Genomic DNA, 22,102 nt, shown 5'->3' with positions numbered 1-22,102 from the left:
ACCACATTACTACAAAGCCGTAGTACTGCAAAAAATCCTAGAGTGGCATGATGTCACACATACAAAAGCCTGGTCCTCCATAGACTCCTTCCTGTTGCGCTCACCTACGATAGGGCCACTGTGCTGGATTAAACAAACATGTAGACCCATACTATCCAGAACCTCCCCTCTCTACGCTCATTACTTCAGTACATGGGACAATTTCGACTTAAGACCAAAGGCCTCACGACATACATCTCACCAATGACACCAATTCCGATAAATGCGGAATTCCATAGGGGACTTATCCCGAATGAAGCGTATTCCCCAGATACAGGCCCAACTATACCGTTTACTTACCTGACAGAGGGAGGAAAACTGAAACTGAGATCACAACTTACAGAACTGGCCGGTGGAGCCTTCTCTCGATGGCTAAAATATGCTCAAATTACACATTTACTAGGCTCTTCACCCCATAAACAGGATTTATTGAGGGAACTGACGAAATTTGAAAGACTCTGTCTGGAGGGAGTAACGCCCAGAGGATCACTGTCCATCACAAAAACAGAATTTATGTTTACCTGATAAATTACTTTCTCCAACGGTGTGTCCGGTCCACGGCGTCATCCTTACTTGTGGGATATTCTCTTCCCCAACAGGAAATGGCAAAGAGCCCAGCAAAGCTGGTCACATGATCCCTCCTAGGCTCCGCCTACCCCAGTCATTCGACCGACGTTAAGGAGGAATATTTGCATAGGAGAAACCATATGTTACCGTGGTGACTGTAGTTAAAGAAAATAAATTATCAGACCTGATTAAAAAAACCAGGGCGGGCCGTGGACCGGACACACCGTTGGAGAAAGTAATTTATCAGGTAAACATAAATTCTGTTTTCTCCAACATAGGTGTGTCCGGTCCACGGCGTCATCCTTACTTGTGGGAACCAATACCAAAGCTTTAGGACACGGATGAAGGGAGGGAGCAAATCAGGTCACCTAAATGGAAGGCACCACGGCTTGCAAAACCTTTCTCCCAAAAAATAGCCTCAGAAGAAGCAAAAGTATCAAATTTGTAAAATTTAGAAAAAGTGTGCAGTGAAGACCAAGTCGCTGCCTTACATATCTGATCAACAGAAGCCTCGTTCTTGAAGGCCCATGTGGAAGCCACAGCCCTAGTGGAGTGAGCTGTGATTCTTTCAGGAGGCTGCCGTCCGGCAGTCTCATAAGCCAATCGGATAATGCTTTTAATCCAGAAGGAGAGAGAGGTAGAAGTTGCTTTTTTGACCTCTCCGTTTACCAGAATAAACAACAAACAAAGACGAAGTTTGTCTGAAATCCTTAGTAGCTGCTAAGTAAAATTTGAGAGCACGAACTACATCCAAGTTGTGCAACAAACGTTCCTTCTTTGAAACTGGATTAGGACACAAAGAAGGCACAACTATCTCCTGGTTAATGTTTTTGTTAGAAACAACTTTTGGAAGAAAACCAGGTTTAGTACGCAAAACCACCTTATCTGCATGGAACACCAGATAAGGAGAAGAACACTGCAGAGCAGATAATTCTGAAACTCTTCTAGCAGAAGAAATTGCAACCCAAAACAAAACTTTCCAAGATAATAACTTAATATCAACGGAATGTAAGGGTTCAAACGGAACCCCCTGAAGAACTGAAAGAACTAGGTTGAGACTCCAAGGAGGAGTCAAAATTTTGTAAACAGGCTTGATTCAAACCAGAGCCTGAACAAAGGCTAGAACATCTGGCACAGCTGCCAGCTTTTTGTGAAGTAACACAGACAAGGCAGAAATCTGTCCCATCAAGGAACTTGCAGATAATCCTTTTTCCAATCCTTCTCGAAGGAAGGATAGACTCTTAGGAATCTTAACCTTGTCCCAAGGGAATCCTGCAGATTCACACCAACAGATATACCAAATTATGTGGTAATTTTTCTGGTTACAGGCTTTCAGGCCTGAACAAGAGTATTAATAACAGAATCTGAGAACCCTCGCTTTGATAAGATCAAGCGTTCAATCTCCAAGCAGTCAGCTGGAGTGGGTCGAACGGACCTAGAACAAGAAGGTCTCGTCTCAAAGGTAGCTTCCATGGTGGAGCCGATGACATATTCACCAGATCTGCATACCAAGTCCTGCGTGGCCACGCAGGAGCTATCAAAATCACCGACGCCCTCTCCTGATTGATCCTGGCTACCAGCCTGGGGATGAGAGGAAACGGCGGGAACACATAAGCTAGTTTGAAGGTCCAAGGTGCTACTAGTGCATCCACTAGAGCCGCCTTGGGATCCCTGGATCTGTACCCGTAGTAAGGAACTCTGAAGTTCTGACGAGAGGCCATCAGATCCATGTCTGGAATGCCCCACGGTTGAGTGACTTGGGCAAAGATTTCCGGATGGAGTTCCCACTCCCCCGGATGCAATGTCTGACGACTCAGAAAATCCGCTTCCCAATTTTCCACTCCTGGGATGTGGATAGCAGACAGGTGGCAGGAGTGAGACTCCGCCCATAGAATGATTTTGGTCACTTCTTCCATCGCTAGGGAACTCCTTGTTCCCCCCTGATGGTTGATGTATGAACTTGGCCCTCGCTAGCTGAGGCCAAGCTTTGAGTGCATTGAATATCGCTCTCAGTTCCAGAATATTTATCGGTAGAAGAGATTCTACCCGAGACCAAAGACCCTGAGCTTTCAGGGATCCCCAGACCGCGCCCCAGCCCATCAGACTGGCGTCGGTCGTGACAATGACCCACTCTGGTCTGCGGAAGGTCATCCCTTGTGACAGGTTGTCCAGGGACAGCCACCAACGGAATGAGTCTCTGGTCCTCTGATTTACTTGTATCTTCGGAGACAAGTCTGAATAGTCCCCATTCCACTGACTGAGCATGAACAGTTGTAATGGTCTTAGATGAATGCGCACAAAAGGAACTATGTCCATTGCCGCTACCATCAAACCTATCACTTCCATGCACTGCGCTATGGAAGGAAGAGGAACGGAATGAAGTATCCGACAAGAGTCTAGAAGTTTTGTTTTTCTGGCTTCTGTCAGAAAAATCCTCATTTCTAAGGAGTCTATTATAGTTCCCAAGAAGGGAACCCTCGTTGACGGAGATAGAGAACTCTTTTCCACGTTCACTTTCCATCCGTGAGATCGGAGAAAGGCCAGGACAATGTCCGTGTGAGCCTTTACTTGAGGAAGGGACGACGCTCGAATCAGAATGTCGTCCAAGTAAGGTACTACAGCAATGCCCCTTGGTCTTAGCACCGCCAGAAGGGACCCTAGTACCTATGAGAAAATCCTAGGAGCAGTGGCTAATCCGAAAGAAAACGCCACGAACTGGAAATGCTTGTCCAGGAATGCAAACCTTAGGAACCGATGATGTTCCTTGTGGATAGGAATATGTAGATACGCATCCTTGAAATCCACCTTGGTCATGAATTGACCTTCCTGGATGGAAGGAAGAAGTGTTCGAATGGTTTCCATCTTGAACGATGGAACCTTGAGAAACTTGTTCAAGATCTTGAGATCTAAGATTGGTCTGAACGTTCCCTCTTTTTTGGGAACTATGAACAGATTGGAGTAGAACCCCATCCCTTGTTCTCCTAATGGAACAGGATGAATCACTCCCATTTTTAGCAGGTCTTCTACCCAATGTAAGAATGCCTGTCTTCTTATGTGGTCTGAAGACAACTGAGACCTGTGGAACCTCCCCCTTGGAGGAAGCCCCTTGAACTCCAGAGAATAACCTTGGGAGACTATTTCTAGCGCCCAAGGATCCAGAACATCTCTTGCCCAAGCCTGAGCGAAGAGAGAGAGTCTGCCCCCCACCAGATCCGGTCCCGGATCGGGGGCCCGCATTTCATGCTGTCTTGGTAGCAGTGGCAGGTTTCCTGGCCTGCCTTCCTTTGTTCCAGCCTTGCATAGGTCTCCAGGCTGGATTGGCTTGAGAAGTATTACCTTCCTGCTTAGAGCACGTAGCCCTTGGGGCTGATCCGTTTCTGCGAAAGGGACGAAACTTAGGTTTATTTTTGGTCTTGAAAAGACCTATCCTGAGGAAGGGCGTGGCCCTTGCCCCCAGTGATATCAGAGATAATCTCTTTCAAGTCAAGGCCAAAGAGTGTTTTCCCCTTGAAAGGAATGTCAAGCAATTTGTTCTTGGAAGACGCATCCGCTGCCCAAGATTTTAACCAAAGCGCTCTGCGCCACAATAGCAAACCCAGAATTTTTTCGCCGCTAACCTAGCCAATTGCAAGGTGGCGTCTAGGGTGAAAGAATTAGCCAATTTAAGAGCACGAATTTTGTCCATAATCTCCTCATAAGAAGAAGAATTACTAATAATCGCCTTTCCTAGCTCATCAAACTAGAAACACGCGGCTGCAGTGACAGGGACAATGCATGCAATTGGTTGTAGAAGGGAACCTTGCTGAACAAACATCTTTTTTAGCAGACCTTCTCATTTTTTATCCATAGGATCTTGGAAAGCACAACTATCTTCTATGGGTATAGTGGCGCGCTTGTGTAGAGTAGAAACCGCCCCCTCGACCTTGGGGACTGTCTGCCATCAGTCCTTTCTGGGGTCGACTATAGGAAAAACAATTTTTTAAATATGGGGGGAGGTACTAAAGGTATACCGGGCCTGTCCCATTCTTTACTAACAATGTACGCCACCCGCTTGGATATAGGAAAAGCTTCGGGGGGCCCCGGGGCCTCTAAGAACTTTTCCATTTTACATAGTGGTTCTGGAATGACCAGATAATCACAATCATCCAAATTGGATAACACCTCCTTAAGCAGAGCGCGGAGATGTTCCAACTTAAATTTAAAAGTAATCACATCAGGTTCAGCTTGTTGAGAAATGTTTCCTGAATCTGAAATTTCTCCCTCAGACAAAACCTCCCTGGCCCCCTCAGACTGGTGTAGGGGCCCTTCAGAAACCATATCATCAGCGTTCTCATGCTCTACAGAATTTACTAAAACAGAGCAGTCGCGCTTTCGCTGATAAGTGGGCATATTGGCTAAAATGTTTTTGATAGAATTATCCATTACAGCCGTTAAATGTTGCATAGTAAGGAGTATTGGCGCACTAGATGTACTAGGGGCCTCCTGTATGGGCAAGACTGGTGTAGACGAAGGAGGGGATGATGCAGTACCATGCTTACTCCCCTCACTTGAGGAATCATCTTGGGCATCATTTTTACTAAATTTTTTTATGACATAAAATACATATAGTTAAATGAGAAGGAACCTTGGTTTCCCCACAGTCAGAACACAATCTATCTGGTAGTTCAGACATGTTAAACAGGCATAAACTTGATAACAAAGCACAAAAAACGTTTTAAAATAAAACCGTTACTGTCACTTTAAATTTTAAACTAAACACACTTTATTACTGCAATTGCGAAAAAGTATGAAGGAATTGTTCAAAATTCACCAAAATTTCACCACAGTGTCTTAAAGCCTTAAAAGTATTGCACACCAAATTTGGAAGCTTTAACCCTTAAAATAACGGAACCGGAGCCGTTTTTATATTTAACCCCTTTACAGTCCCTGGAATCTGCTTTGCTGAGACCCAACCAAGCCCAAAGGGGAATACGATACCAAATGATGCCTTCAGAAAGACTTTTCTATGTATCAGAGCTCCACACACATGCAGCTGCATGCCATGCTGTCCTCAAAAACAAGTGCGCCATACCGGCGCGAAAATGAGGCTCTGACTATGATTAGGGAAAGCCCCTAAAGAATAAGGTGTCTAAAACAGTGCCTGCCGATATAATCATATCAAAATACCCAGAATAAATGATTCCTCAAGGCTAAATATGTGTTAATAATGAATCGATTTAGCCCAGAAAAAGTCTACAGTCTTAATAAGCCCTTGTGAAGCCCTTATTTACTATCTTAATAAACATGGCTTACCGGATCCCATAGGGAAAATGACAGCTTCCAGCATTACATCGTCTTGTTAGAATGTGTCATACCTCAAGCAGTAAGAGACTGCACACTGTTCCCCCAACTGAAGTTAATTGCTCTCAACAGTCCTGTGTGGAACAGCCATGGATTTTAGTTACGGTGCTAAAATCATTTTCCTCATACAAACAGAAATCTTCATCTCTTTTCTGTTTCTGAGTAAATAGTACATACCAGCACTATTTTAAAATAACAAACTCTTGATTGAATAATAAAAACTACAGTTAAACACTAAAAAACTCTAAGCCATCTCCGTGGAGATGTTGCCTGTACAACGGCAAAGAGAATGACTGGGGTAGGCGGAGCCTAGGAGGGATCATGTGACCAGCTTTGCTGGGCTCTTTGCCATTTCCTGTTGGGGAAGAGAATATCCCACAAGTAAGGATGACGCCGTGGACCGGACACACCTATGTTGGAGAAAAGACTGTTAGATTTATATCCAGCCATGATTTTACAAATTTTGATTATGTTTTGAAAGTTTATGTGTTACTTTAACAAATTAGAATCATACTTTGTATATTTCTGTGTATCTTTTACAAATTACATTGCACTTTCTTTTTTCTCTATTATAAAATAAAATAGAGCTTCAGAAAGTGGGAGGGACAGGGCAGTATTATGATACTAGGGCAGGGGGCACTCAGAATGCTAATGGGTACCGTGTTATGTGCTAGCAATCAAAAAAATATATATAAAATATTAGAAAGAAAGAGCTCTACTATATTTTAGAGAGCTAAAGCGGATTACAGGCCGCACCATATCACACCCACACTTAATTAATAAAGGGGATATTCTGAACAGGTATGCTGAACATATATATATTTTTATTAAAAACAAATACTGTGAAAGTGGCCATTAACACAATTCAAGTGTAGTGCACTACCAACAGGTAATATTACTAGCATGCTATGGATTTTTGAGCCGGCTCATAAAAGTTCATCTCTGCTACCGGGCACTTGAGTGTTAATACACGCTCTGGTTTTTTGTGAACAAAATGCCGTCCTTGATTCTCCTTAATTATTTATTCACTGATCCGGTACCGGATTTAAAAGATATATGCGAGAGTCAATGTGTGGCAAAATAAACAACCAGTCAATCTGGGCAAGTGAAGAGCTGCATCGGCCGTATACATCACAGTGAGACACACCGCGGAAGAGTTTCTGTCTGGTAAATACCCATTGAGTGTGTGAATGAAGTGAAGGTAAGCCGTGCAGCAGTAAGCCTTGTACCCTGAGGATTGCTGGAATGCAGCATATGTGATTGGAGCGACTGGTTGTTTATTTTGCCACACATTGACTCTCGCATATATCTTTTAAATCCGGTACCGGATCAGTGAATAAATAATTAAGGAGAATCAAGAACGGCATTTTGTTCACACAAAAACGGAGTGTGTATTAACACTCAAGTGCCCGGTAGCAGAGATGAACTTTTATGAGCCGGCTCAAAATAGCATGCTAGTAATATTACCTGTTGGTAGTGCACTACACTTGAATTGTGTTATTGGCCACTTTCACAGTATTTGTTTTTGGCTTTGTTTTTAATAAAAACATATATATGTTCGGCATACCTGTTCAGAATATCCCCTTTATTAATTAAGTGTGGGTGTGATATGGTGCGGCCTGTAATCCGCTTTAGCTCTCTAAAATATAGTAGCGCTCTTTCTTTCTAATATTTTATATCTCTATATATATATACATATATATATATATATATATATATATATATATATATATATATATATATATATATATACATACATACACACATACATACATATATAGGTATAGATATTTATTTTACCAAAATAACATCAGATATATGTAGAAATATGTATTTATGAATAAATAGAACATATTTTTCTATGTGAAACCCATTGGAATGTGAAATTTTTGGGTTAGCACACTTGAAAATATGGGATCGGTTTTGCACGCAAGTTGGGTATTTTTTTCACTCTTTTTGCTCCATTGGCTTCTATGGGGGGAATACTTTACCGCGGCCACGATATTATATCTTCAGCTTTTTGTGCACGTTGGATTAGTGCACACAAGTGAAAACGGTTTACTTTCAACTCATAATACGAGCTCTACCCAACAAATGCAAAAAGCTTATTTCTAGCCAAGTTATCGCTCAAGCGGGAATGTTAAATACCGCTCCACTCATAATCTAGCCCTATACGATAACAATTATTCCTAACACCTAAATCTACATTTTGAGATTATCAGATGAAACTGAATCACACAAAAACATTTTGTTTGAAGTAATAACAATTTGTAATATTTCAGATTTTGATCTAATACTTTTAACTTTTATATTTATATATTTTTCTTTTCTTTTTCTTTGTTTTGTAGAAAAGCGATGATGACAGGGTCTATACGGTGAGTATAGCTCATAGCTTTATTAATCAAAATTATTTAGCATGCTTCATTTTGTATTATCCGTCATAGTACAAAAACAGGATATGTTAAAGGCACAATGTACTTAGCCAAGCAGCTGGTAATAGTTAACTATATTCAAAGCCACTGCAAAAAACTACTTGATGTGCATTTGTTGTATTTTGGGAACAACGAATGCTGAAAAAGACCACTTCCCACGGTATTCGGCTCTTTTGTGAACGTTCAACACACAAACATCTGGATTTGCACGGATCTTTGTGTTTTACACTTTTACAAGATAAATATGGCTCTGAAAAGAGCCATATGCTGCAGTAGCAGTCATTTTCAGTATTCATTGTTCACAGAATACAACAAATGCACATGTCTAAAAACTACCATTCAAATAAACTGGGCTCTCTCTTTCACACTTCAACTATGCCTGGATTTCCTGCTGCTACCTCTTTTTTACTAAACTTTTATCAGCTAATACTGCTGTGGTAACATTTTTAATATAGGTTTTTGTGTATAAAGGCAAATTATATCAGTCACTTCTTGTCAGCACTTGGATAGAGCAGAATTTCCCTCCTGTCAGCCACCAGGAGCGCTTCACCATTACACCAGTGGAGTGGACCCTTTTGTACAACAATAAAAAGGTCCAAAAATCCCTGAATTCTGTCTGCATTTCTCTTTAAATAGCAACCTATATATGCAGATAGCTTCATCCCTATGGACCTTTTTGCAGTACAATATGCAGGACCGTCTTTAACACAGGGCAAAAGGGGCAGCTGCCCAGGGCCCAGTCTTTGTTATGGGGCCCAAGAGTCCTAAAAAAAAATAATTTATTTTTTTTTTGGTTCATGCCAGACTGCTGATGTCAGTCCTAATACTGTCACAGTCAAAAGTTCTCTGCTTATATTTATTTGTGGGAAACTGTGCCAGAGCATGCCGGTGTCATGTGACATGCCAAGCTAGTGCCATGTGCTGTTTTAGGTGTGCACTGTGCAGCACTGAATGCTAAGCCCTAACTCGGCATCCAACCAATCATACTGTATAAGAAAAGGTTCTGCTGGGGTTACCACTGTTACCAGGTAACTGCTCTGGTGGTGGGGATTGTTCAGGGTAGGGCTGACTGTAGGCGCATGCAGCAGAAAGCTGGAGCGGCAGGCACATGAGGATTTGAACATCTGTGCAGCTGCAGACACTGCTCTCTTCCATCTTGAAGCACACATACATTGTATTTTTAATATTGGATTATATATTGGAGTGTGTACATAAATTTGTGTGTGCTCTGTAGTGTGTGATTGTTTGTACATGTATATGTGTATGCCCTGGAGAGTGTGTGTGTATATGTATATGTGTATGCTCTGGAGAGTGTGTGTGTATATGTGTATGCTCTGGAGAGTGTGTGTGTATATGTATATGTGTATGCTCTGGAGAGTGTGTGTGTATATGTGTATGCTCTGGAGAGTGTGTGTGTATATGTATATGTGTATGCTCTGGAGAGTGTGTGTATATGTATATGTGTATGCTCTGGAGAGTGTGTGTGTATATGTATATGTGTATGCTCTGGAGTGTGTGTGTGTATATGTATATGTGTATGCTTTGGAGAGTGTGTGTGTATATGTATATGTGTATGCTCTGGAGAGTGTGTGTGTATATGTATATGTGTATGCTCTGGAGAGTGTGTGTGTATATGTGTATGCTCTGGAGAGTGTGTGTGTGTATATGTATATGTGTATGCTCTGGAGAGTGTGTGTGTGTATATGTATATGTGTATGCTCTGGAGAGTGTGTGTGTATATGTGTATGCTCTGGAGAGTGTGTGTGTATATGTATATGTGTATGCTCTGGAGAGTGTGTGTGTATATGTATATGTGTATGCTCTGGAGTGTGTGTGTGTATATGTATATGTGTATGCTTTGGAGAGTGTGTGTGTATATGTATATGTGTATGCTCTGGAGAGTGTGTGTGTATATGTGTATGCTCTGGAGAGTGTGTGTATATGTATATGTGTATGCTCTGGAGTGTGTGTGTGTATATGTATATGTGTATGCTTTGGAGAGTGTGTGTGTATATGTATATGTGTATGCTTTGGAGAGTGTGTGTGTGTGTATATGTGTATATGGGTTAGGGGAGTTTGGTATGTTAGGCATTCCCTTGGTATTCATAAAAGTGATAATTTTGCTGTACAGTGGCTGTCTAAACAATAAATATCTAGTGAATATCCCAAAACTGGTGAGATGCTTTTAGCGGGACCCAACATTCTTGTACCAGGGCCCTGTAGACATTAGGTCCGACACTGATTTTTACTATGCAATGCCGTGCATTGCATTAAATATTTATGTACTTAAAAAAAAATATATAAATAAATTAAAAACCAACATTTAATTAATTAGTAAATATTTTAAATTAATCCACAGTGGAGGAATTTATATATTTATTTACTTATTAGTACTGCTTAGGTTCAGTTTCACATATTGCAATTTATTTCATATTTTTTTGAAAATGATTAGCCCAATAGTGGATGATCCACTGCTGGGCTAATCATTTAAAAAAAAAAATTAAAAAAATTGATTTAGTTGTTTTTTGGGGTGGAGAGTGAAATTGCATGGGCGGGGGGGGGGGAGGGCCCAAGGAAATGTTTGCCCAGTCAGTATTAAAGACGGCCCTGACAATATGGGTCCACCCCTTTGGACTTTTTGAATCTAGCTGTTAGTCATTTTAGAAAAGAAAAGTAAGGAGACTGTGATTTAAATCTGTATTTGTTAAAATGAGATTATCCCTACTTGGATTATATTGGAAATACACTTTGAAAGCTGTCTTTATCCCATACTTGACTTTCTTCTCATTTTTTTTCCTTCAGGGTCTGGGTGAAGTGGAAAAAGCACAATATGAAACCTTAAACAAAGGAGCAAAACCAAACTGATATTTGTATCTGTGTTCTCAGCAACTCCGCTTGGTCTATCTGTTTTGGAATTTGACTGTCAGAATACCTAGCAAACCCCACAACAAGCGCATTAAACAAAAACAAATGAATATATATAGGTATAGGGCAAGCTTGTGAGTGTGCAATACTTTGTGCTTAAGTCCAATTTCTTCACTATTGTCTTTCTTTTATTTTTTTATTTAAGACGTAAAGGCTTCACAGTACAATCAATACAAAGTTTGTGAACAGACTTAACAATTAAGAACAGTGCTCCTACATTTATTGCATTTAATTTTCCATTAACAAATATATATTTATATATACAATTAACTAATTATTAGTTAATTGTATATACACTCTATACATGCTTTTAAAGTGTTGAATTGCTCTTTTGTATATTGGCCAATACAAAAACAATGCATACTGTACTGATAATAGGTACACCCCAGGGACGGCCCTAGCCATTGTGGAGCCCAAGACAGGATGACAAAATGGGGCCCCTTTCTCTCTGCCCCCAACTCCACCCCCACAGTTTTTAAAATGAGAAAACTTGAGATTTTCCTTCAACTGCGTGTAATAGACACTACTATAATGAAGAATATGCACAGATACCGATATAAAAATCCAGTGTAAAATCTTTTAAAAACATACTTAGAAGTTCTAAGTTTAGCACTGTTGATGAGGTTAGGCTGGGACACCCACTAGAAGGGGCTGAGAAAGAAGGAACAGGTAGACACTCCCCCCACCTCCTCTGCATATAAAGAAAACCCATTACACAACCAGGATTCTGTAGACATCAGTATACATCTAAAATATTGGGGCTTGGTTAGGAGTCTGAAAATTAGCACAATGTTATTTAAAAATAAGGAAAATTATACATTTTTACAAAAACACTCCTAGATGGGCTATATAAATGGATCATGTACAAAACGTGTATGCAAAGAAAAATCTAGTTTACAATGTCCCTTTAAGGTAATGCACATTTTTTTTTTAAATACCAATCCACAAATGTGGAGCACTATAACATTGTATATATTGCACTATACTATTTGTACTATTGGAAACTAAATATTTCTGTATATAATGAAGAATTATGCTGACAATTAGGGACAGTTACGTTGAACTGGGCCTTATTTTTATGTATTTTTTTATGATAACAAGGACATTACAGTGAAACAAACCTCAAGTTGCAACCCAAATAGAAAGTCATACATACTATGTTAGAGAGGCCAAGATAATTATTATAGCAAAAAGATGTAAATATACAAATAAAGCTTATACAATTACAAGCATATTAAATACATTTCTAAGCTTTTTAATACTTAGGTTACCTGACAAACTTCAGTTTGATATTACATTTTAATGGAAACAATTAGCATAAGGGGCTACTCTTGGACAATAAAATAGATAGGTTAAGATAATGGTTTGAAAACTACCTGACCAGTTTGAAGACTACCTGACAGTTAAAATGTAGGAGCACCAGGCCATAAATCTAGGAGACAGATATATATTTTTTTAAATATTAAAGTTGTATTATATATAAGAAACCAAAATGCATTATATATACAGGAACAAGACATTGGGGGAAAAAATGATAATTATTTATTTGGAGTGTTCCTGCTAACATGCAATTATTTAAGATAGAGGAAAAAGTGAATTTACCTTAAAATTATGCACCATTCTTCTGATGCATCATACTTTGCGCAAGCAAACTGTATAAAACATTTTTTTTCTTTATTCCTTTTTTTATTCACAGCTTGATAAAAAAAAATACACTTTTCACAATATGTCCAGAATTGTGTTCTTAGGTCACTCTGCATAATGCAAGAATTTATAATAAATGAGCATTTATCTAATAAGTACTACTATCTAGGTCACACACAACCCACTGCTTAACCACTCAGTTCCTCTCTTCCTCACAAACACCTCTTCTAACCTTCTGAACCCCCATCACAACCAGACAGCTCCTGTTAGCTACCTTATACAATCCCATTCTCACACTCACAGCCCCCTATCCCTCATACACAGCCCCCTCCTCACTCTCTCAGCCCCCTTCTCACCCTCACACACAGCCCTAGGGTTGCCACCTAAGCCATGTTTTCCTGGACACTTATAAGTTACACATGCTGCAGGGTGTGCAGGGAGGAACATGTATTGTGTTTCTGGACAGCACTATTTATATTCCTCCCTGCACACCCTGCAGCATGTGTAACTTATAAGTGTTCTGTATTTTAAGGGACAGGTGGCAACCCTACACAGCCCCCTACTCACCCTCAGTCCCCTTCTCCCTCACACATAGCCCCCTCTCCCTCACACACAGCCCCATCCTAAATCTCTCAGCCCCCTTTCCCTCACATACAAACAGCCCCCTCCTCACTCTCTCAGAACCACTCTCCCTCACACACAGCCATTTCCTAACTATCACAGCCCCCTTCTCTCAGACACAGCTCCCTCCTCACTCTTTCAGCCCTCTCTCCCTCACACACAACCCCCACATCACTCTCAGCCCCCTCTCCCTCACACACAGCCCCCTCCTCACTCTCTCAGCCCCACTCTCCCTCACACACAGCCCCTCCTCACTCTCTCTTCCCCGCCCCACTCTCCCTCACACACAGCCCCTCCTCACTCTCTCTTCCCCGCCTCACTCTCCCTCACACACAGCCCCCTCCTCACTCTCAGCCCCCCTCACCCTCATGCAAAACCCCACCCTCAAACACAGCCCCCTCCTCACTCTCTCAGTCCCCTTCTTTCTCACACACAGCCCTCTCCTCACTCTCTCAGTCTCCTTCTTCCTCACACACAGCCCCCCTTTTCACTCTCTCAGCCCCTCTCTCCCTCACACACAGCCCCCTCTCCCTCACACACATCCCACTCCTTAACCTCTCAGCTCCTCTCTTGCTCACAAAGACCTCTTCTAACCTTCTGAACCCCCATCACAACCAGGCAGCTCCTGTTAGCTACCTTACCCAATCCCCTTCTCATCCTCACACACAGCCCCCTACTCACCCTCTCAGCCCTTTCTCTCTCCCACAGTCCAATCCTAACTCTCTCAACCCCTCTGCCTTACAGACATCCCCCTCTCCCTCACACACAGCCCCTCATCACCCTCTCAGCCCCCCTTTCCTTTACACACAGCCCCCTCCTCATCCTCTCAGTCCCCTTCTCCCTCACACATAGCCCCCTCTCCCTCACACACAGCCCCATCCTAACTCTCTCAGCCCCCTTTCCCTCACACACAAGCAGCCCCCTCTTAATTCTCTCAGCCCCCTTCTCTTAGACACAGCCCCCTCCTCACTCTCTCAGCCCCCTCTCCCTCACACACAGCCCCCACCTCACTCTCAGCCCCCTCTCCCTCACACACAGTCCCCTCCTCACTCTCTCAACCATGCTCTCCCTCACACACAGCCCCTCCTCACTCTCTCTTCCCCGCCCCACTCTCCCTCACACACAGCCCCCTCCTCACTCTCTCAGCCACCTTCTCCCTCACACACAGCCCCATCCTCCCTCTCAGCCCCCCCTCCCTCACACAGAGCCCCTTCTCACTCTCTCAGTCCCCTTCTTCCTCACACACAGCCCCCTCTTCACTCTCTCAGCCCCTCTCTCCCTCACACACAGCCCCCTCCTCACTCTCAGCCCCCTCTCCCTCGCACACAGTCCCCTCCTCACTCTCTCAGCCTCTTCTCCATCACACACACACAACCCCTCCTTACTCTCTCAGCCCCCTCTCCCTCACACACAGCCCCCACCTCACTCTCAGCCCCCTCTCCCTCACACACAGTCCCCTCCTCACTCTCTCAACCATGCTCTCCCTCACACACAGCCCCTCCTCACTCTCTCTTCCCCGCCCCACTCTCCCTCACACACAGCCCCCTCCTCACTCTCTCAGCCCCCTTCTCCCTCACACACAGCCCCATCCTCCCTCTCAGCCCCCTCCCTCACACAGAGCCCCTTCTCACTCTCTCAGTCCCCTTCTTCCTCACACACAGCCCCCTCTTCACTCTCTCAGCCCCTCTCTCCCTCACACACAGCGCCCTCCTCACTCTCAGCCCCCTCTCCCTCACACACAGTCCCCTCCTCACTCTCTCAGCCTCTTCTCCATCACACACACACAGCCCCTTCCTCACTCTCTCAACCCCTCTCTCCCTCACACACTGCCCCCTTCTCACTCTCTCAGCTCCCCAATTCCTCACACACAGCCCTCTCCTCACTCTCTCAGCCCCCTCTCCCTCACAGACATCCCACTCCTTACCCTCTCAGCTCCTCTCTTGCACACACAGACCTCTTCTAACCTTCTAAACCCTCATCACAACCAGGCAGCTCCTGTTAGCTACCTTACCCAATCCCCTTCTCATCCTCACACACAGCCCCCTACTCACCCTCTCAGCCCTTTCTCTCTCCCACAGTCCCATCCTAACTCTCTCAACCCCTCCGCCTTACAGACATCCCCCTCTCCCTCACACACAGTCCCTCATCAACCTCTCAGCCCCCCTTTCCTTTACACACAGCCCCCTCTTCATCCTCTCAGTCCCCTTCTCCCTCACACACAGCCCCATCCTAACTCTCTCAGCCCCCTTTCCCTCACACACAAACAGCCCCCTCCTAACTCTCTCAGCCCCCTTCTCTCAGACACAGCCCGCTCCTCACTATCTCAGCCCCCTCTCCCTCACACACAGCCCCCACCTCACTCTCAGCCCCCTCTCCCTCACACACAGTCCCCTCCTCACTCTCTCAACCATGCTCTCCCTCACACACAGCCCCTCCTCACTCTCTCTTCCCCGCCCCACTGTCCCTCACACACAGCCCCCTCCTCACTTTCTCAGCCACCTTCTCCCTCACACACAGCCCCATCCTCCCTCTCAGCCCCCCTCCCTCACACAGAGCCCCTTCTCACTCTCTCAGTCCCCTTCTTCCTCACACACAGCCCCCTCTTCACTCTCTCAGCCCCTCTCTCCCTCACACACAGCCCCCTCCTCACTCTCAGCCCCCTCTTCCTCACACACAGTCCCCTCCTCACTCTCTCAGCCTCTTCTCCATCACACACACACAACCCCTCCTTACTCTCTCAGCCCCCTCTCCCTCACACACAAACAACCCCCCACTCACTCTCTCAGCCACCTTCTCCCTCACACACAGCCCCATCCTCCCTCTCAGCCCCCCTCCCTCACACACAGCCCCCTCTTCACTCTCTCAGCCCCTCTCTCCCTCACACACAGCCCCCTCCTCACTTTTAGCCCCCTCTTCCTCACACACAGTCCCCTCCTCACTCTCTCAGCCTCTTCTCCATCACACACACACAACCCCTCCTTACTCTCTCAGCCCCCTCTCCCTCACACACAAACAACCCCCCACTCACTCTCTCAGCCCCACTCTCCCTCAGACACAGCCCCTCTTCACTTTCTCTTCCCAGCCCCACTCTCCCTCACACACAGCCCCCTCCTCACTCTCTCAGCTACCTTCTCCCTCACACACAGCCCCGTCCTCACTCTCAGCCCCCCTCTCCCTCATGCAAAACCCTGCCCTCACACACAGCCCCTTCCTCACTCACTCAGCCCCTCTCTCCCTCACACACTGCCCCCTCCTCACTCTCTCATTCCCCTTCTCACTCTCTCAGCTCCCCAATTCCTCATACACAGCCCTCTCCTCACTCTCTCAGCCCCATCTCCCTCACAGACATCCCACTCCTTAACCTCTCAGCCCCTCTCTTGCACACAAAGACCTATTCTAACCTTCTAAACCCCCATCACAACCAGGCAGCTCCTGTTAGCTACCTTACACAATCCCCTTCTCACCCTCACACACAGCCCCCTCCTCACCCTCTCAGTCCTTTCTCCCTCTCACAGTCCCATCCTAACTCTCTAAGCCCCCTCTGCCTTACACACATTCCCCTGTCCCTCACACACAGCCCCCTCCTCATCCTCACAGTCCCCTTCTCCCTCACACATAACCCCCTCTCCCTCACACAAAGCCCCCTCCTCACTCTCTCAGCCCCCTCTACCAAACACACAGTCCCTCCTCACTCTCAGCCCCCTCTACCAAACACACAGCCTCCTCCTCACTCTCTCAGCCCCCTCTACCAAACACACAGCCTCCTCCTCACTCTCTCAGCCCCCTCTACGAAACACACAGACTCCTCCTCACTCTCTCAGCCCCCTCTACCAAACACACAGCCTCCTCCTCACTCTCTCATCCCCCTCTACCAAACACACAGCCTCATCCTCACTCTCAGCCCCCTCTTCCAAGGACACAGCCTCCTCCTCACTCTCTCAGCCCCCTCTCCCTCACACACACAGTCCCCTAATCACTCAGTCCCCTCTCCCTCACACACAGCCCCCCTCTCCCTCACAAAGCCCCCTCCTCACTCTCTCAACCCCCTCTCCCTCACACACATTCCCCTAATCACTTAGTCCCCTCTCACTCATACACAGCCCCCCTCTCCCGCACAAACAGTCCCCTCCTCTTTCTCAGCCCCCCTCTTCCCCACACACAGCCCCATCCTAAATCTCTCAGCCCCCTTTCCCTCATACACAAACAGCCCCCTCCTCACTCTCTCAGAACCACTCTTCCTCACACACAGCCCCCACATCACTCCCAGCCCCCTCTCCCTGACACACAGTCCCCTCCTCACTCTCTCAGCCCCCTCTCCCTCACACAGAGCACCCTCCTCACTCTCTCAGCCCCACGCTCCCTCACACACAGCCCCTCCTCACTCTCTCTTCCCCACCCAACTCTCCCTCACACATAGCCCCCTCTTCACTCTCTCAGCCCCCACATCACTCTCAGCCCACTCTCACACACAGTCCCCTCCTCACTCTCTCAGCCCCCTCTCCCTCACACACAGCCCCCTCCTCACTCTCTCAGCCCCACTCTCCCTCACACACAGCCCCTCCTCACTCTCTCTTCCCCACCCCACTCTCCCCCACACACAGCCCCTCCTCTTTCTCTCTTCCCCACCCCACTCTCCCTCACAAACAGCCCCCTCCTCACTCTCTCAGTCCCCTTCTTCCTCACACACAGCCCCCTCCTCACTCTCTCAGCCCTTTCTCCCTCCCACAGTCAGATCCTAACTCTCTCAACCCCTCTGCCTTACAGACATCCCCTTCTCCCTCACCCTCTCAGCCCCCCTCTCCTTCACACACAGCCCCCTCCTCATCCTCTCAGTCCCCTTCTCCCTCACACATAGCCCCCTCTCCCTTACACACAGCCCCATCCTAACTCTCTCAGTCCCCTTTCCCTCACACACAAGCAGCCCCTCCTCACTGTCACAGCCCCACTCTCCCTCACACACAGCCCCCTCCTAACTCTCTCAGCCCCCTTCTCTCAGACACAGCCCCCTCCTCACTCTCTCAGTCCCCTCTCCCTCACACACGGACCCCACCTCACTCTCAGCCCCCTCTCCCTCACACACAGCCCCTTCCTCACTCTCTCCACCCTGCTCTCCCTCACACACAGCCCCTCCTCACTATCTCTTTCCCGCCCCACTCTCCCTCACACACAGCCCCTCCTCACTCTCAGTCCCCTTCTTCCTCACGCACAGCCCCCTCTTCACTCTCTCAGCCCCTCTCTCCCTCACACACAGCCCCTCCTCACTCTCAGTCCCCTTATTCCTCACACACAGCCCCCTCCTCACTCTCAGCCCCACTCTCCCTCACACACAGCCCCTCCTCACTCTCAGTCCCCTTCTTCCTCATACACAGCCCCCTCTTCCCTCTCTCAGCCCCTCTCTCCCTCACACACATCCCCCTCTTCACTCTCTCAGCCCCCTCTCCCTCACACACAGCCCCCACCTCACTCTCTCAGCCCCCTCTCCCTCACACACAGTCCTCCCCTCCTCACTCCCTCAGCCCCCTCTCCCTCACACACAGCCCCCTCTTCCCTCTCTCAGCCCCTCTCTCCCTCACACACATTCCCCTCTTCACTCTCTCAGCCCCCTCTCCCTCACACACAGCCCCCACCTCACTCTCAGCCCCCTCTCCCTCACACACAGTGACCCCTCACTCTCTCAGCCCCCTCTCCCTCACACACAAACAACCCCATACTCACTCTCTCAGCCCCACTTCACTCTCTCTTCCCCGTCCCCCTCTCCGTCACACACAGCCCCCTCCTCACTCTTTCAGCTACCTTTGCCCTCACACAGAGCCACCTCCTCACTCTCAGCCCCCCTCTCCCTCATGCTAAGGTGACCAGATTTTTAAAATTAAATCCGGGGACATTTTTGTTTTATTATTGGCAAATGGTAAAAAACTATTGTATAAGCATATTGTCTTCAAATTATATATGCAGTGTATTTGGTATGTGTTTATTGAGTGATGTTCTGATATACACATTATTTCTCACATAGAAAAGGGGAGAGGGAGAGAGATGCGAGGGGGAGAGATGTGAATCAGTACAGAGGTGCCAGCTATAGGTAGAAACGATGCCTGCTTTGTACATAAATAAAGATTAAATATAGAATCAGCCCACAAAAAAACAAAAACACAATAATAAACATACAAGCACCAAGCGTGGCTGCAAAATCCACTGCAAGAACATAAATACTATATAACCATATGGCCTCAGGCAGGGGTAGGGTTGCCACCTTCAGGTCAGGCCAAATCCGAACACTATGCATATAGTATACACTATACATATACAGTAGTATACACTATGCATATAGTATACACTATACATATACAGTAGTATACACTATGCATATAGTATACACTATACATATACAGTAGTATACACTATGCATATAGTATACACTATACATATACAGTAGTATACACTATGCATATAGTATACACTATACATATACAGTAGTATACACTATGCATATAGTATACACTATGCATATACAGTAGTATACACTATGCATATAGTATACACTATACATATACAGTAGTATACACTATGCATATAGTATACACTATACATATACAGTAGTATACACTATGCATATAGTATACACTATACATATACAGTAGTATACACTATGCATATAGACCTGTTCTGTGTGCTGCACACAGATAATCTCACACATACATAAAACTATACCTCATTTGCACACTCAGATATGCACAGTCTTACAGGGTCCCTTCAGTGCTCAGAGGGGCAAGTTACCATCCCTCATCCCAACTGATCTAGTATCCTCTACTGGTTGCAGGGTTCTGCAAAGATTTCTGCAAAGAGTGTGGATTTGTATACCTGGTTTCCTAGCAACACAGACCTCCCCCCCTCCATCGAGCACCCCCCTAGTATTCAGAATCTCAACACCCAGAGCTGAAAACTATACAAGTTTTAAGTTGGTGCTTTCATCCAAAATGTGCAGGCTATTATTGATAAATTATTACCAGACTATGGATAGTTATCCTATACTGTACATTTAAAATTAGGTACAGTGTGAGCTAGGCAAAAAAAAATTACACTGGACTAGTAAATAAGCTCCAGAGATTGCCACTCAAATTCACCTTCACTACACGACGACTGGACTGCTTCTCACTGACTGAGTGATTCTTAGGCTGACTCAGAGGAATGAGTACAATAACAGATCTGGTGCTAACCTAGTGTAGCGCTAATGCTGCCATCAACGTTTTACAGGCTCAGAGGATCAACAGCAGTCACACAGTGCTAGCGCTGGCACTGCCATCATCACGCTACAGCTGCGGAATACTCACCAAACCCGGCGATCTGCATGTCCGGTCCTGACAGAGCTTAAAACACGGACACACACTTGGAAACCCGGACTATTCGGGTCATTCCTGAACAAGTGGTAAACCGGCCTAGGCGGGGGAAGTAAAGTGGCTTTGTTGTAACGTAGGGTAAAGCAAAAGTGGGTAGTTTAATCAAAGTTACCGGCTTCTATTAGACGATTGCCACGATCTTAGCAAGAAACACTGGGTGCTGTAGCTCTGCCCCCTGCCTAGCTTTGATTTGCTGATGGGGCGGAATATCAGGTAAAGTAGATGTTTGTGATTGGTGAAAGTAAATATCACTCACTAGTCCATTTGCCTGCTTCCCCGGGACATTTTCTCCCTCACATACAGTCCCCTCCTCACTCTCTCAGCCCCCTCTCCCTCACACACAGCCCCCACCTCACTCTCTCAGCCCCCTCTCCCTCACACACATGCCCCTTCTCACTCTCTCATACCCCCACTTCCTCACACACAGCCCCCTCCTCACTCTCTTAGTCCCCTTCTTCCTCACACACAACCCCCCCCCCCCCTCAAGAGGCAGCAGCACCTCTTGAAATAATCTCCAAATTTATTGAAAGTGCAACTAAGCAACGTTTCGGACATACAAGTCCTTAATCATGCATAAATGGTTACAGATGTGGCAGACTTAAATAGCACTCTAAGCACCTCCCTCTCTGACATCACAGAGCAACTCCCCCTCTACAACAGAAAAATATACATTTGAAGAGACAGTGCATAATATAAACACATAGGTAAAATTACCTCAATTAAGCATATCTTACATTTTGCATTATAAAACCTAGACTGAATTTATAAACAACATTCCAAAGATAGAGGTTACATCCCCTGCTTTATTCATAATCTAATATGAAAAATATATATAGTTTCACAAACATAGGGATAAATCCCATTCCTTGTTCATTTCCATAGGTATCCTACTTTCTAAATGATAGATCCAAAAGGCCTCTCTCTGTTTAAGCCTTTTGTCTCTACCCCCCCCCCCTCGTCTGTCTATAGGTATGTGTTCAATAATTTGAAATCTTAATTGACTCACTGAGTGCCTAGCTTCCTTAAAATGACAGGTTACTGGTGATTGCTCAACTCCGTTCCTAAGGTTAGATTTATGTTCGACAATGCGGTCTCTGACCCTTCTTGTCGTCTCTCCAACATAATGTTTTGAACACAGAC

At 45.5% G+C, this 22,102-nt stretch overlaps 1 protein-coding gene across 1 annotated transcript in view; it reads left to right on the top strand.

Annotated features, from left to right (window-relative positions):
- LOC128651172 (high affinity immunoglobulin epsilon receptor subunit gamma) overlaps positions 1–13,030 on the top strand; it is a 163,555-nt gene extending 150,525 nt beyond the window's left edge. The window contains exons 5-6 of the mRNA XM_053704479.1: positions 8,295–8,321; positions 11,181–13,030. Of these exons, the coding sequence (XP_053560454.1) occupies positions 8,295–8,321; positions 11,181–11,243 (90 nt within the window). The 3' untranslated portion in view covers positions 11,244–13,030. The remainder of the gene's footprint in view (positions 1–8,294; positions 8,322–11,180) is intronic.
- The last annotated feature ends 9,072 nt before the right edge of the window (positions 13,031–22,102 follow it).

The sequence above is a fragment of the Bombina bombina genome, chromosome 1, assembly GCF_027579735.1.
Source record: "Bombina bombina isolate aBomBom1 chromosome 1, aBomBom1.pri, whole genome shotgun sequence".
In the NCBI taxonomy this organism is placed as follows: Eukaryota; Metazoa; Chordata; class Amphibia; order Anura; family Bombinatoridae; genus Bombina; species Bombina bombina.
Note: the sequence above shows the minus strand (reverse complement) of the source record. Positions and strands in the feature narration are given on the sequence as shown.